Source organism: Rhincodon typus, chromosome 36 (genome assembly GCF_021869965.1).
Source record: "Rhincodon typus isolate 14 chromosome 36, sRhiTyp1.1, whole genome shotgun sequence".
Taxonomy (NCBI): Eukaryota; Metazoa; Chordata; class Chondrichthyes; order Orectolobiformes; family Rhincodontidae; genus Rhincodon; species Rhincodon typus.
The window spans coordinates 6,259,631-6,276,045 of NC_063367.1; the positions used below are offsets into that span (position 1 = coordinate 6,259,631).

At 41.8% G+C, this 16,415-nt stretch overlaps 1 protein-coding gene across 1 annotated transcript in view; it reads left to right on the top strand.

Annotated features, from left to right (window-relative positions):
• LOC109915613 (semaphorin-7A-like) overlaps nucleotides 1–14,237 on the top strand; it is a 45,602-nt gene extending 31,365 nt beyond the window's left edge. The window contains exons 8-14 of the mRNA XM_048617014.1: nucleotides 634–800; nucleotides 1,882–1,990; nucleotides 3,606–3,801; nucleotides 4,545–4,660; nucleotides 4,778–4,938; nucleotides 6,114–6,169; nucleotides 8,228–14,237. Coding sequence (XP_048472971.1) covers nucleotides 634–800; nucleotides 1,882–1,990; nucleotides 3,606–3,801; nucleotides 4,545–4,660; nucleotides 4,778–4,938; nucleotides 6,114–6,169; nucleotides 8,228–8,586 — 1,164 coding nt within the window. The 3' untranslated portion in view covers nucleotides 8,587–14,237. The remainder of the gene's footprint in view (nucleotides 1–633; nucleotides 801–1,881; nucleotides 1,991–3,605; nucleotides 3,802–4,544; nucleotides 4,661–4,777; nucleotides 4,939–6,113; nucleotides 6,170–8,227) is intronic.
• The last annotated feature ends 2,178 nt before the right edge of the window (nucleotides 14,238–16,415 follow it).

Genomic DNA, 16,415 nt, shown 5'->3' on the forward strand with positions numbered 1-16,415 from the left:
TCTGACCTGAGATGTCACCTCTTGTTTTCATTGATAAAACCTTTTATTACCTTGGGACAATGACTTGAGAGGAATCTGAATTTTGCATTTTAAATCAGTAGTCTCCTTTCTAACTGATTAAAGATTCAACAAGAGGTGGCCAGTTTTCAGGTTGTTACCTTTCTGCTTATAAATTTGGAAACTTATACCCTCTCTCTCACATTACATCTGAGGAAGGAGCTGAGCTCCAAAAGCTTGCATTTTGAAATAAACCTGTTGGACCTTAACCAGGTGTCGTATGATTTTTGACCTTGTCCACCCCAGTCCAACACCAGCATCTCCACACATTCTAAGGAAGATAATCCCACACATTAAAGCCAATTTGAGAGAAAAATCTCATCATCCCCACCTTAAATGGGAAAACTCTTATTCTTAAACTGTGTTCCCTCGGATTTGTCTCCCCTCGGATTTGTCTCCCCTACAGAAGGAAGCATCCTCCTGGTATCCATCTGAACAAGTTCCCTCATGAGCACCATCACTAGGACCATACGTTCTGTTCACTCTGTGGTGGATTATAAATCCACTCCAGCTCTCGCTGTGGGTTTACTATGCATGTGAAGGAATATTTCAGGCTCTGATCTCTCTCCTCCACAGGATGATAGAGGTGGCTCTCGATTCCACCTGCAAAGTAAGTGGGCAACCTTTCTGAAAGCTCGCTTACTGTGTAACATTCCTTCTGAAAACGTCCATTTCAACAGGATTCAAGACGTCTTTGTTACTCAGAGCAAAGACCGAATTTATGGAATTTTCCAGAGTAACTGGTAAGTCGCCAAGAAATGAAAAGTTTCAGAGTAGGTCAGACACAAGGAGACATTTTTTAAAAAAGCCACTGCGTCATTACAGCCTGCCCCATCCCAGGAAAACATCCTGCTGTGTGATTGATTCACTCCCATTAATCCTCTGTGTAAGATACAGACCCAGACACATATCTTACAAAACTCTCTTGTGGGACAAGATGTCTTTAGAATCCAGTTGAGCAAGAGGCCACTCAAGGTGGAATGTATGTAAGTAATGTGGGGTTAACCCAGTTGAAGCCAGGAGGATTGCTCCATCCAGCAGCTCATTCCTGGTCACACCCTGTGGGCCTCATCACACAACTAAAGGGACACAGTCTCTTTGAGAAAGATGTGTCAGAAACATCTGATTATGGGGAAAGGCAGCGCGATAAAATCTCAACTCTTTCTGTGTAGCCACCTCAGTATTGATGCTGTAGAGTGGGCAGAGAGAGACAGGGTGAGGGTTACATTTGTTTGTGAAGGCCAGTGCATGCACCCAACATAGAAAGAGGTTATCAGAGTGATGTATCAGACTAGGTTCCACTGTCCAAGGATCTGTCTTTAATTTTCATCAGATTCCAATGCTGCTGTCAAAGCAAATGTAGCTTCTGTAACGAGAAGCTCAAAATTTAAGAACTAGTTTTAAAAATCTTACATTTGGATGGGGAACATTTGATCTCACAGTAAGCAGGAAATCAACAGTAGAAGCAAAATATTGGAGATGTTGGAAATCTTAACAGCAGAAATTGCTGGAGAAAATCAGAAGGTCTGGCAGCATTTGTGGAGGGAGAAATAGAGTTAACGTCTTGAGTCCAATAAGACTGTTCTTCCAAACCCCGAAGATATTTCCAAAGAAGAGTCAGATTGGACTTGAAACGTTAACTCTGTTTTTCTCACTCCACAACAGCTGCCAGACCCGTTGAGTTTCTCCAGCACTTTCTGTTTCTATTTCAGGAAAACCAAGGTTTGGATCTTCACTATTCTTACCTTGCAAGAAAAGTCGGTACAAATTGTCTTAATTGACTTTCTCACTGGACATTTCACTCAATATCTTGTCTGTTTTTAGGAATGGATCAGCAATCTGCATGTACTCCATGGAGGACATTAATAATGTGTTCAGTACTTCCACTTTTAAAGGATTCACTGAAGCTATTCCTGATCCAAGACCTGGAACGGTAAGAAACTGCTGGTTGTTGATCACTTGCACATCGATTTTATCAGATCCAGAAAATGACTGATATACTTCAGCGTTAATTAATTATGTGAGAATTGAAGAGTTGGGTTTTCAATGGCTTCATTAAAAGAGGTATTCAGTCATAGGTTTTGCACATGGAGAGTGAAGACACTGTGCAATCTTTCAGATGAAGCAGACTCAGAGGTTGAGGATAACTAGACCAGAATATGTGAATGAAGTTCTGTGCCCCTTTGAATTCAACATTCTGGATTTAGTTATACACAATGATTTGATTTAATTTTAAAATTTACAGTGAAGAAACAAAACTTACAACAATTTGAAAGCAGAGTTGTTTGCAGTTGAGAAATATTAACAGATGAGGAACTGGGAGGTGCTGAACTGAGGGACCACAGTGGCACTCCTGGTGGGAGGGTGTCGTTGCAAGGTGACCTGTTTATATAGGTCCTTCCTATTATAAATGTTCACAGAAAAATTCATAATGGGACAATTGCCGTACAAATGTGAGATGAACCTACATGGTGTAAGGGCGCCTACTTGTCCAGTTGTCTGGGCAATACCTTCAAAATCTATTGAAGGTGGAGTTGAGTACAGTTATCCCCCAATTAAACTGACTACAATACATTGCTGACAATGTCTGTATCAAAGACCGGTCTCTTGCACACACTCAGCATAAATACCTCACATTGAGAAGTAATTTTCAGTAAAATCTGATAACCCAGAATTTACTGATGTAACTGGCCCTTAGCTGGTGCTCCACGAATATTGACCTAGACAAATATCACGGGTCAGATGTTTGATTTGTTCAAACTTTGTTTCTTCACCGACTCTAGAGGTGAAGTTCAGTGTGAACCACTATACCATCCAATCTCCCCATGACTAAACTGATCAAATCCAATCAAACACAATCCTTTTGTGATAACTTTTATTCTAAATTTTGTTTGAGGCTGTGTCTAGATGTCAATTTTCTTCTTGTTTTTCTCTTTTCTGATTTGTTAGTTATTTTTCTAAATCCTCAATGTTCACTAATCATTTTATAGAAAATCTTTTTTATTCCTTGATTCAATTCTTTTTCCCTATCATTTCTACATTTCATTATCTCCCAGGACAAATCAATCCAAATGAGTTACCATCTAAAAAACAGACATCTTAGAGCAGGAGTGCTCAAACTGTGGGTCATGACCCCCACTGGGATCATGTATTGTGCAATGAGAGCCACAAGATCCAATATACAATGGCAGCTGTGGAGTAGAGTCTAAGATGGAATAGTCCTGTATTCAGCTCTGACTCCAATCCTGTCTCCAGTGGAACGGCAGGAGATTATTTTACCTGAAACCTTTGCTCCTTTGGAAGTCTGAAATTGTTGCTTTGCCCATGCCCTTTTGAACTCTGTCATCTCCCACAATCCCCTCTCTTTCACTCTGGGGTCACTCCAACTTAGAGTCAGAGTGTGAGCAAGATTAGATTCAGTATCTTTGAATGCGAGGGGGTCTCTAGTCCTCCATGTTGGAAAGGAGACCATGTGGTGTAGAGGGAATCCAAAGTGCATCTTGTCAATAGCTAACTTACAGTCTTCTATTCTTCTCACATTTGTGCAGTGTGGGACTAATACTCAAGAACTGCAAAGTAATGTACTGAGCGTAGTGAAACACTATCCTGAAATGGAGAGTCTAATCCATCCCATTGGAAAAAGTCCCCTCGTCATCCAGAATGAGGATCTTTTCAAGAAAATCGTCGTGGATTCTGTTGTTAGCTTCAATGGAACAGTGTTCTACGTCCTTTTCCTGGCTATGGGTAGGTCTTGCAACGTAATAGTTTGTCTTGATGAGAAGATACCTGACTTTAACACTTGTAAATGACTTGATACCTAACACAGAGACTCCCTCTGTGCCAAGTTAAAACATAATGGGACACCCCACAGTATTACACAGCATGGACAGAAGACATTCTGTCAGCCTCCTCATGCTTTCCCTTTGCCATCCAATTTATCCCACTCACTTATGTTGCCCAGGAATCTTTCCCTTTTTGTATTTATCCAATTCCTGTTTGAATATGTGACATTGAATCCAATTCCATTATCTCTTCAAATGGAGGTTTTTGACAATGAGGTAAAATTTCAGAGCCATACAGAAGCAGGGTCTCCTCCTTTCACTTTGTTTCCTGAACATGGCTTTGGAGTTCTGTGTCTCAGTGGCACATTTCCTTGCAAATTGAGACTAAACGCTGGAGAAAGTTATAAATGAGCATAGCTTGATATCCCTCCAGTAGAATAATGCTCGGAATGTATCAGGATTTGACAAGAATTTGCTTTCTGACCTCAAGTGAATGTGAATTTGATTAAATATCTTTTCTGATACAAATCAACCTAATTAAATGACAGCACGAGCTTCATGGGATGAATGGCCTCATTTTGTTTCTAGTTTTGTCAGTAAATGGAAGATTGATTAAGTCTGTCACGCTGGGTCTTTTGACCCTCCCAGAGAATTCACCATGTTTTGACGTTATTGAAACCTTGAGTCTCACTTTTCTCCCCACAGGAGATGGTAAAATCCAGAAAGTTCTGGAAAATGGACAGTCAACCTTCATCATTTCAGAACTTACAATTCTAAAGGAGCCAGGACCAATCTCATCAATGTCCCTAGACTCTGAAGCTGTAAGTATAAAGGTCAGGGGTCATCCACCTGACCCGAAAGTGAAAGATAGTAAGAATATTTTTTTCTATTTTAAGAAGAAAAGGCAGTGAAATTAACATTTTTACTTGTCTTTCTAGAAACTTCTGTATGTTACCACTGCTAAAGAGGTAGTCCGGTTCCCACTGGTGCAGTGTGAAAAATATAATAAGAGCTGTGAGAGCTGCATCATGGCCAGAGACCCCTACTGTGCTTGGAATGCCAGAGAGAAGAATTGTGTCCACATCACACCTCACTCTGGGTACGTCTGGAGAACCGTTTTCCATATTTCAAATCTCTCCTCTTAATTTTTCCAAAGTCCTAACCTCTGCTCTCCCAAGGGAAACTAATCGAGGCTGAAAGTCCAGTGTAGTCTTGAGGCAGTACACCTCACACTCTCAAGGTACCTCCATTGTAGTGAGACCTTAAACTGAACTCCTTTCTGCCCATCCTGCTGCCTAAGGGGGATGCAGAAGATCCTGTGACATTGTTTCAATGACATGTAGGGTGTGGGGCTCTCTCATTGCCAATATCTAGTCAGACAAAGTCACTGAACGTAGCTTATTGCCTCAACATCGTACTGCTGCTTGTGGGAGCTTGTTGTACATGGACCAGTTGCTACATTTCCTACATTAGAAAAATGACGACACTTTCAAGATTACTGCAAAGTGCTTTCGGATGTCCTGAGGTTGGCCATAAAAATGGGCCTTTCTTTCAGAGTCATCAGCATGTGTAGTTCCAAACATCCCACCAAGTGACTGACTGGAGAGGTCTATCCTCGTTCATGTGACTGGGCAATGAAGGGATCACTGGTAACCCAGGGAGCATGTCCCTATTAGTGTGATTTCCAGTACAATGCCCATAATGGTGTACAGTACAATGCCCATTACAGTTTCCAGTTATTGGGCACTGTAATGGGCAGTGAAATGGCCTTTCCAATGTCCAATACAATGGTCACTACAGCGCCCAGTACAATACCTATTACATATCCTTTACAATGGCAGGAGAATGCCAATTCCCTAGTAGCACCCATGTTACCGGTATATTGTCCACTGTTCAATTGATTCCCAATTGCCCAGTGCAATTTCTATTAAACAGCACCAAACTGTGCTTTAAATTGCACTGGAAGCCAGTGGAGACCACTGGGCAGTGGAATGATCAATGAAGAGGACTCAGTGTGAGTCAGTACATGGACAGCAGAATCTCCCTTATCCCTAAAATATTTTACAAACCAAGACATGTGAAAGTAAGAGGCAATCAGGAAAGCACTGATTCTTTTTGAAATGAAGTCGAACTGTGCCCTGTTGATCATCTCCCTTTTGTAATGTGAAGGCTGTGAAAGCACTACCGTACTGTAACTAACCTCACAGAGGGAAGAATTGGAGCCACTAAACTGCAGCACCCAGACTTACCTCAACATTGCATTTATCTTTACAGAAACCTTATCCAAGATCTTGAAAATGGTGATCCCAAGAAATGTCCTTCAGAAAAAGGTGAGATTCCACTGGGAGACAGAGCAGAGATTCTCACTCATTGCTGTAGCAATGGACTCAGGGTCTCAGTTCATTTCAAAGTTATAGATTACAACAGCACAGCAGTTAAGAAGGTCACTTGATACAGTGAGTGGATGATTTCTCTGCGCAGCTCAACTACAGAGACAAAATAATCAGAAACATTTCTGATTGAAACTACAACAACTTCCAAAAGATTTTGTAATCACTTCTTGTGTTAACAGTCCAAACAGTTACATTTTTGTTCTGAAGTTATCAAGTGACTTTCTGTCCTTTTTAAATATTTGGAGGCCTCACCAGTTACAAAACCGGGATGGTAATTCACCTGGGGATTGGAGAAGGTGCCAAATGATGGAAAACATTAACTGCTTCTACCTGAATTTCCAATTTTTCCTCACTTGGTGAAACCTTCTTGTATTATTTACTGATAGGATGTGGGCATGCTGGACAGGGAGCATTTATTGCCCTTCAGAAGCTGGTGGTAAGCTACTCTTGAGTCCCTGCAGTCCTTGGGGTAGGTTAGGGAGGGAGGCTGTTAGGGAGGGAGTTCCAAGATTCTGACCCAGCAACAATGAAGGAATGCTGATATATTTCAGAGTCAGAACATCGAGTGACTTGGAGGGCAACTTGCAGAAAGTGGTGTTCCCGTGTGCCTGTTCCCTCGCCCTTCTTGGTGGCAGAATTCATGGGTTTGGAAGGTGCTGTCTAGGGAGTCTTAGTGAGTTGCTGCAGTGCATCTTATAGATGGTACACACGGCTGCCCCTGTGTGTCACTGATCTACCAGTTACTGATCAAACCATTGAGCTGGCTGCATTGTCCTGATTCTGTGCTGAATATTCCATTCCCAATACCGAGAGATTCCCATTCCCATTCGGGAACAACCCCGATCAGCCTAGCTCCAGTTTGTGGCTGCTAATTCCCACAATTTTAACCAGACCGACACTAGCCCTCCCCCACCTCCCCTAGCCTCGTTGGTCTGTGGGAAACAGAGTGTAACTTTTTTTTTCTTTATTCATTTGCGCAATGAGGGTGTCGCTGGCTAGGGCAGCATTTATTGCCCATCCCTAATTGCCCAGAGTGCAGTTCAGAGTCAACCATGTTGCTGTGGGTCTGGAGTCACATGTAGGCCAGACCAGGCAAGGGTGGCAGTTAGTGAACCAGATGTGTTTTTCCGACAATCAACAATGGATTCACAATCATCATTAGATTCTTAACTCCAGATATTTAGTAAATTCAAATTCCATCATATGCCATGGCAGGATTCAAACCCAGGTCCCCAGAACATTATCTGAGTCTCTGGACTAACAGAAGCCCACCTCCAGTTCAAATCCTTTCCAAAATAGGGGTCATTTTCAGTGATGGTAGGAGCTGTCGATGCTGGAGTCTGAGATAACAAGGTGTAGAGCTGGATGAAGGGTCCAGACCCAAAACGTCAGTTTTCCTGCTCCTCTGATGCTGCCTGGCCTGCAGGGGTCATTTTCACATTTGCTTCTGGTGGGGAACCAATGTGATTGGGGAGAAGTTCAATTTGTCACCTTTCCCGAATTTTACTCTCCATTAAAGGCACTGAAGGAGCAGAGCTCAACCCGTGACCTCAAGGACTCTTTCAGTGAGAGATTCAGTCAGATTACTTTCCACTCCCCCCTCACCTCCAAGAAAATGTGAATTCTCAATTCTCAAAACATGAGTAGTGTGGACAGTTAACGGTATGTGGGATTCTTTATAAAAGGTCAGCGATTGAAACAAAGGTCATTGCAGAACAGTTTGAAGCTGAGGAACAATGTGAGCCCAGAAACAGTGCAGGGCATTGGGAACAGTTTGGATTGTTCTGTCAAAGAATGTAGAGCTGGCAAGTGTAGAGGGGGAAGATCCTTTGGTGATCTGAATGTTTATGGCTCTTTGAGCTGTCTGAACTGAAACAAAGGCAAGAAATAATTGAACCCTGAAGTGTCGGATCTCAACTATTCTCACACTGGAGATGTTTTAAGGCAGCTTTTATAAGATGGAGTACAAATGGTTTTTATTTCTTTTATTCCTAGTTGCATTTTATCATTCTTCAGCGAGAGAGAGTCAAAATGAGCATACCGATCTCGTCCTGGAGGGAAGTGGCTCAGTGTACCTTTCGTGCCCAAAGCAATCCCATCATGCACGTTACTCATGGAGGGTGCAGGGTCAGACACAGGACTGTTCTTCGAATGAAGATGAATGCCTTTTCTTCATAAGCAACCTTGCAGAATATGGAGGTAGCTCGTACCGATGTGTTTCAAGTGAAAAAGGACTTGAGCAGTTTCACACATCATATTTGATTAAGGACAGTGGATCGTCGATATGTTTATCCAGATACAATATTGCTGTCTACTCTGTTTTCATGATAGTTGCAGCTGTCTTCTTGCACTGAATTTGAGCAATGACACTCTCTCTTGTCCTCTTGCAGCAGAGATTGGAAATAACTTGTCTGTGCTTCTAGTTTGGATTGCTGCTGCGATGTATTTAGGGTAAAGTCACTGAAATATTCTGAATAGCTCTACCTCAATGGCCAAGTGACTCATCAAAGGAAGGTTGAAGGTCAGATGATCTCCATCATTATCTATTTGGGAATTGCAATTAATCTTTGGATCCTCTGTGCAATAATACATTAGATTCTTTCAAAGATTAAATCTAAAACCATTTATAAATTTACAGCTCTGCTCTTTACAGGACAAATTTATTCCAAATCTTCATTTCTGTTGCATAATTGGCTCCTTCAGGAGAAGTCAGGCCAGTAATTGTTTCGGTTTGTTTTGATTGGCTTGATTTGTGAGAGAGGTTTGTTCTGATATTCACCTCCCCTTATCCAGCAAGTTGCACGTCACCTTTTTTGATGCATGCTTCCTGTTTTCCCTCAATTACTGTTTATAGACAAAGGGGTTAGATTCTACTTGTTAATCCCTACAACCTTTTAGTGTTTACTAGTGCTGATAAGACATCAGAGGATGGGAAGTAAGAATGGGCAATGTTTTAGGTAGTACCACAAATGCTATTCAGAAGAAGTCCTATCAGATGCAAAACATCAACTTTGCTCCTCTCTGCACGCTTACTGACATATGTGCTGAATGTTTCCAGGACTTTGAGACGGGTTTGACTGGGGAAATGTTGAGAAGATGTTTACACTAGTGGGAGAATCTCAAATTAGGGGACATTGTTACGGAATAAAGGACACTCGTTTAAAACTGATGCACAGTAACAAAAGGTGGCATGGTGGCTGAATGGTTAGCACTGCTGCCTCACAATGCCAGGGATCCAGGTTTGCTTCCAGCCTTAGGTAACTGTCGATGTGGAGTTTGCACATTCTCCCTGTGTCCGTGTGGATTTCTGCTGCTGCAGAGATGCGCAGTTCGGGTGGATTGGCCATGCTAAATTGTTCCGTAGGGCACAGGGATGTGCAGGCTAAATGGATTAACCAAGGTAAATGCAGGGTTACAGGGATAGGGCACGGGCTGGGTCTGGGTGGAGTGCTGTTTGGAGGGTCGGTGTGGACTTGATGGACTGAATGGCCTCCTCCTGCACTGCAGGGATTCTATCTTCTCCCAGAAGTTAGTGAATGCCTGGAATTTTCTCCCCCAGTGAGTTGTGGAGGCTGGATCGTTGAAAGAGAAGCTTGATAGATTTTTGAAATAGTTGAGGGCTATGAGGAAGTGGCACGAAAGAGAAATTGAGGCCTGTGGAAGATTAACTTTGATCTTGTTGAACGGATATGTGTGAGAGGCCGAGTTGTCCTTTTCAGTGACTGGTATACACGCAGGTCTCGTTGGACCTCTCCTTTTCTCATCATCACTTGGATAAATTTGCTTTTACTACCAAATGGATAACGTTACACGTCCACATCTTACATTCTCTCAGTGTGACGGCCAAATACCATCTGCTGCACCTGCAAGCTTACTTTACATGACTGGTATCATCTTAAATACTACAACAAAACCACTCCCTTAATCATTTCTAATTCCTTGAGGGATTACAAGCCTGTCACCTATCCTGATCATTTTATCTGTTTAGTCAGAAATATTGTTCTGTGAGCTCTTCCCCGTCCTAAGGGTTTGTGGATAAGGAAACACTGCTCCTATCTTTGAAGGAGTGAATCAACAGCGAGAACAAATGTAAACTACAAACCAGGGAAAGTTTGGACATTGAGGCCTCCCTAATGACTCTCTGATGCTCAGAAGGCTGCTTTTAGATCCAGTACAACCAAAATAACTTTCAAAAAGAGAAGTGAGCAAAAATTGATGAAGTGTTAAATGGATAGATTGCCAGCGAAGTTTAAATTACCACTTTAAAATCGCTGTCATATTGAACTCTGTTAGGCAATCTCCCCTTGCACCCTCGGGACCCCATCACCAATTAAAATTCACTGTGGGATTCCCATTTTGCCCTTACAGGCTCATTTTGAAAGAGGTTTGCAAGAGTGGGGACAGTCCCCGAACATACTGCTCCTTTCTGCTGGTACGATTACTGATACTGATTGCTAAACGTTCTTCATTTGACCCAATATCTTCCCTCATTGGCCGGGATTAAAGTAGACTGTTTCTGAGTATCCACAAACATCAAATAATTGGAAATTAAGTTTATTTCAGAATAGGGAACCCAACAGCCATCAAATACTGAAATCATTATTAAGATCATTTCTATTTATAGGAAGCAGGGATCTATGTAAGTGTGAATGTGCTTAATACCATGCTGTGATGGTAAGGAATTGTAAAGAAATGGTGAAGGAGCAGGGGTGAGAAAGCTCATGGGTGATAGCATTGTTCTCCTTTCTGTTCATTTCTTCAAATATTCTAACTCAGAAGGTGAAAATGTAAATCCCATTGGCATGGTGGGTTGACATATTGAGCATGGAACTAACAACAGAGGGAGAAAGGTATAGAAAGTTATGCTGATAGGATCAGATGCTGAAGAATGGGAGGAAACTTGCACTGGTGGAGAGACATCACTTCCACTGGATCAACGTCCTGGAACCTCCTTCATAACCACACTGTAGGTGTACATGCACAATATGGACTGTAGCTATGAGAAGGCAGCTTAATACCACCTTCTCGGGCAATTAAGGATGGATTAATAAATGCTGGCCCAGCCAGAGACATGAAATGGACAGGAGAGGCCAGGCTCTACTGTGATGCACCCACAGTTCAATAGTTACTGCAGCTCAAGGATACTGATGTGAGCATCATATCTATCTTTTTTTGAGCTGGCTGCTTTCAGAAAAAGACAGGAAAGTTGGGAAAACTCAGTGCATGACAGCAGAGACTGTGTAACAATACTGAAATGTCGTGATATCCTCTGTATTGGATCCACTGGAGTGATTCTTGGTAACCCAATGCTGAAGCACAGGAGTTGCTTCGGTGAAATGCATTTCATGTTCCTATGACATCCTGAAACAGCCCAAGGTTTGAAGCTACGTGTTAAACCTTGACCCCAAGAACCACTCATTTAACCACAAAGGTTCTCCAATCACATGGGATCGCTTCACACTCTGCTATCAGTCTGAGAAATGCTGTTACAGTGTGATAGTTAAGCGTCCTGCATAACTGGAAGTGGAACTACAAATTACTCCGTGAAGCCTGATTAGACTTGTGCACTGTGAGCTGTTTCTGGTTTTGTGACTGGGTTGTGATAGAGTCAACAGAGCACAAACCTATGGGACAGTCTGACACTGTGCAGTTTTCAGCATTAATCATGGCAGAGATTCTCAAGCGTTTTCAAAGATGGATTGTGATTCTGAGGTTACACTGAGCCTTCCAGAGCTGAGCAGCAAGTGTTAGCCACTCACTGCTAATGATGACAGAGATGATTCTCAACAGCAATTGAACAAGAAGCATCATTCTCTTGAATGCCCATTTCATCTTTATGCTTCTAGCTTTGTTCGATTTAGCTCATTGTTGTATTTTGTCAAATGAACAGATATTACTTGATATTCTAACCAATGTGCTTTTTGCAGAAACAAGCCATACATATCCAGGCTGCAAGTACAAATAACAAGGCTGAACACCAGCACAGTCATTTTAACCAGTGCCTTTATTAATAAAGGCATCATTGTCACTGTACTAGTTAACTGCAACAATCCCATTTCACTGAACCAGCAGTGATACTGAAAGTCCCTGGGTCTTCTTTCATTTTGAATGCATGAAACTCCAGTGAGGGAAGTCCATTTTTAAACTCGGGGCTAGATTCATTTTACAACACTTGCACAGAGCCTTCAAGATGATAAAACATCCTGAGACATTTCACAGGAGTGTTATCAACTGCATTTTGTCACCAAACACAGAGCATGTTCCTCCAGTTCCTCATTCACACGTTATTTGTCTCTTTCTGTATGACTTTGAACTTTCTCAAACATTTTATCAAAATTACTTTCTTTAAAATAACTAATTTTAAATAATGTTCCTTATTCTTTATTTGTTCACCGGATGAGGGTGTTGCTGGCTAGGCAGCATTTATTGCCCAGAGGGCAGTTAAGAGTCAACCACATTGCACATTAAATAATGTAAAGAGATAATACATGACAGCATAAAATGGAAAGTTCCCTTAAATTATTTTTACATGTGCTTAAAGGCATATATCATGGTGTTTCTTGTACTTATTTATTGGTTGAAGGATTTCAGTGTTCCTAACAGAGTATCGCTGAAAAAAAAGTCACATTCTGTTGTAGCTTTTTGTCTGGCACTGATCAGGACAATTTACAAGATAGAAATGTAAAGAGGAATAGCAATCCTATATTGGACAATTGTGATTTTGAGATTTACTATTCTTGACTCCGTTCTTATGAATATAAGATGAAAAGCTTTGAACGATTCTGACGCACCAGATGATCAGAAAGCATGGCCTATAAAGAACTGTCCCACCTGATTATAGAGTTGCACATGTCCTTCTACTATTTAAGAGGGAAACCAGGGAATCGGAGACCCCAGTTTGCCTATCATCTATGGTTGGGAAATTACACCAGCCTGTAAATGACTGAACTTTCTGAAAATTTTCAGTGGATCAGAGCAAACCAGTATGGATTTGTAAAGGATTCATCATGCTTTAGAAATAAGAGCAGGGGAAGGTCATTCGGCCCCTCAAACCTTCCTGCCATTCAAGAAGATCATAGCTGATGCCTGATGTACCTTTTTGAAGAGGTAACTATGCTAGTGAATAGAAGTAGTGAACACAAATTGCTGGAGAAACTCAACAGGCATGGCTACATCTGCAAAGAGCAAACATTGTGAGCATTTCGAGTCCAATGACCTTTCTTCTGAACAGTTCTGAATGCTGGGCTTGAAGTGTTAACTCTGCTTTCTCTCTCCACAGATGCTGCCTGACCTGCTGAGTTTCTGCTTTTGTTTCTTTCATACTTCCAGCATCCACTGTTCTTTCTTCTATTTTGGTTGTCTATGCATTCTATTTATGTGGACGTTCCAAAAGCATTGGATAAATCGCAATGAGAGACTCTTGGAACTGGAAGCACATTATTGGCTTGATCCCAAAAGTGGCTGAGTGGCAGGAGCCAGAAAATTATAATTCTGGCTGGCAGGATGACATTCAACACAGGTATTTGTTGGGGTCTCAGGTTTTGAGTTTGAGATTGATTAATTGATTCCTGTTATTCAGTGATATTAAGGGACCAATGGCAAAGGACACAAATTGACCACGCTCTCAGTGAATGGCAAAATGCAGGCTCAGGAGTAAACAACCTCCTTGTCTTGTTACATTAAGTGTAAGTCTCGTTTTGGTCAAGTTTACTAGCTTCTTTTGGTGAAGCTTACATGTAAGACCAGCTCATTGTTCATCCAGTGAATTTCTAAGTGAGCTTTGTGATTGTGCTTTGAACAATGGGCCAATAAAGCTACCATTTACACTGCAACTAAATTGTTTCAAGTTATCGATTCATGTTGAAATTAAAACTCAAAACTAAGTAAATCAATATCAACCACCTTGATTTGTAACGTGCTTCATTTAACATATAGCGTGAACCTTGGTGTATCCTTCATCTGTAATTTTAATGAAACTCAAAATAAATTTACAACTAAGTCCTGATTGCTTTAAAGTCTTCATTTCTGGAGAAGAGTCACGTCACACTCGAAACATTAACTCTGCTTTCTTCCCACAGACCTGCTGAGTTTTTCCAGCAATTTCTGTTTTTATTTCAGATTTCCAGCACCCCACAGTATTTTTCTTTGACAAACTGCTTTGTTCCAGCAAAATATGCTACAGCAAGAAAGACAGCCCTACAGCAAGTCAGGGTAAGAATCTGGGACTCCTCACTCCCTAATACTGTCTGACAAATGCTGGTGGTGGGGGTGGGGGAGAGGGCGGGGCCAGGGGATGTGTGTTGGGTAATACAATCAATCTGAAGGCACGATAAACTTTGGCAAATATTTCTTATTCAAGAAATCTGAGACAGAGCTAACATTCATTGTCGATCTCTAATTGTGATGAGATTGTGGTGAGTTACCTTCTGGAAGATAACTGACTGGCATGTTCAGAAGCAGCTGTCACTGAGTCAAAATCCTGCAATTCCCTTCCTAAGGGCATTGTGGATGAATGTACAGCACATGGACTGCAGCAGTTCAAAAAGGCAGCTTACCACCACCTTCTCAGGGGCCATTAGGGACAGGTAGTGCCCAGCCAGTGATGCCCATGTCCCACAGGTGAATTAAAAAAAAGACTGAGTGAACCGTGCTGTGGAAGCCAGAGGTAGGGCCCCAGATCATGAGCCCCAGTGTTGCTCTGAGCCTGAGTCCCCTTCCCTGTCCCTGATCCCCCCCCTCCCACAACAGCAACCTCAACACCCATCCAAAGCACAGCAGGGACCCCTAGAGATCTGAAGCCTGTTTTGTTGGTCCTGATTTACACCCCCACCACCCCCCACCAACCCTTTACCCTCACCGGTCTCTCAGGCCCTGTCTGTGAGAGTGGAGTCACATGTAGGCCAGACCAAGAGAGGACACCAGATCTCCTTCCATCAAGTGAATTAGTGAACCAGATGGACTTTTACAACAAAAGTAGATATGTGATCACTAATGCCCAAGTTTTTTTTGAATTAATGAATGGACCAAATTTAAGTTCCCTCCCTGGCTCCTTTCTCAAACTCTGGTCTTCTTATCATTAGTCCAGGTCTTGAGATACCTGGCTTCATAACCTAACCACCAAACCCCAGTAGTGTGACCATCGCATATTGAAAATGGGCATGAATTGGTCACTCTCATACCACAGTTCAGTACCCAACTCAAGCATATGAAGAGATGCAGATCGTTGTGAAGAGGATCATTTATTTTCCAGTGTGGTCTTGAAGTATGCGAAGGGACACCTTCACAGTCTAATGCATTCTGAAGAACAACTTGCTTGCACTCAATGCATCGAACATCACATAGCAATGTCTAGCATACACATTGTACTCCCTGTGGCCCTGCATATAGAAATTGATACTACCTGGAACCATAGAAACCTGCAGCACAGAGAAGGCCATTCAGCTCATCATGCACTGAGTCCCTCTTCCCTGCTGTTTTCCCATCGCTCTGCAATTTCATCTTGACTTTTGCTAATTCCCTTCTGAAAACGATGATGGAATTCACATCTGCCATCCTACCAAGCCGTGGGTTCCAGAGTTTGGTCGATTGCAGTGTCCAATTACTGATTGCTGGGGCTGTCCATGACAGCTCAAAATGGCTGACGACCACCCATGGCAGATGTAGTAAAAACATGGCTGACAGTAGTCTTAGGAAGTTTTGGGAAAATATTTGCTTAACGAAGCCTGCACAAGTTAGAACAATAGTAGAATATGCAGCAGCAGTTGTTTACACATCAGACATAGATGAGAACATTTCACACCACATTTAATTAGTGAATCTTTCTCTCATTATTCAATCAAACTGTTACAATACTAATAGTAGGTTTTAACTAAGATCTGTCAAATAGTTATTGATATATATTCAGAAGTAGTTATAGATTCATCTCTATACAAGAAAACCACTAAAAGCATTACTGGAAAAGATTCAAATAAAATTATGAGAGCAAACCCCGGTCTCAGACAGTAAAAGTAACCTCCATATCATTACAGGGAGAATTGGATCATAGATACAGAAACTAGCAGATGTTGGAATGTGGGGTGAATGAATACATTGTAAGTCACCCAAGGATAAAGATAAGGGTGTCTAGTAAACGTGGTGAGAAAGAAACTGCTCACAACTCAGTAGCTAAATAAGTCTAACATTA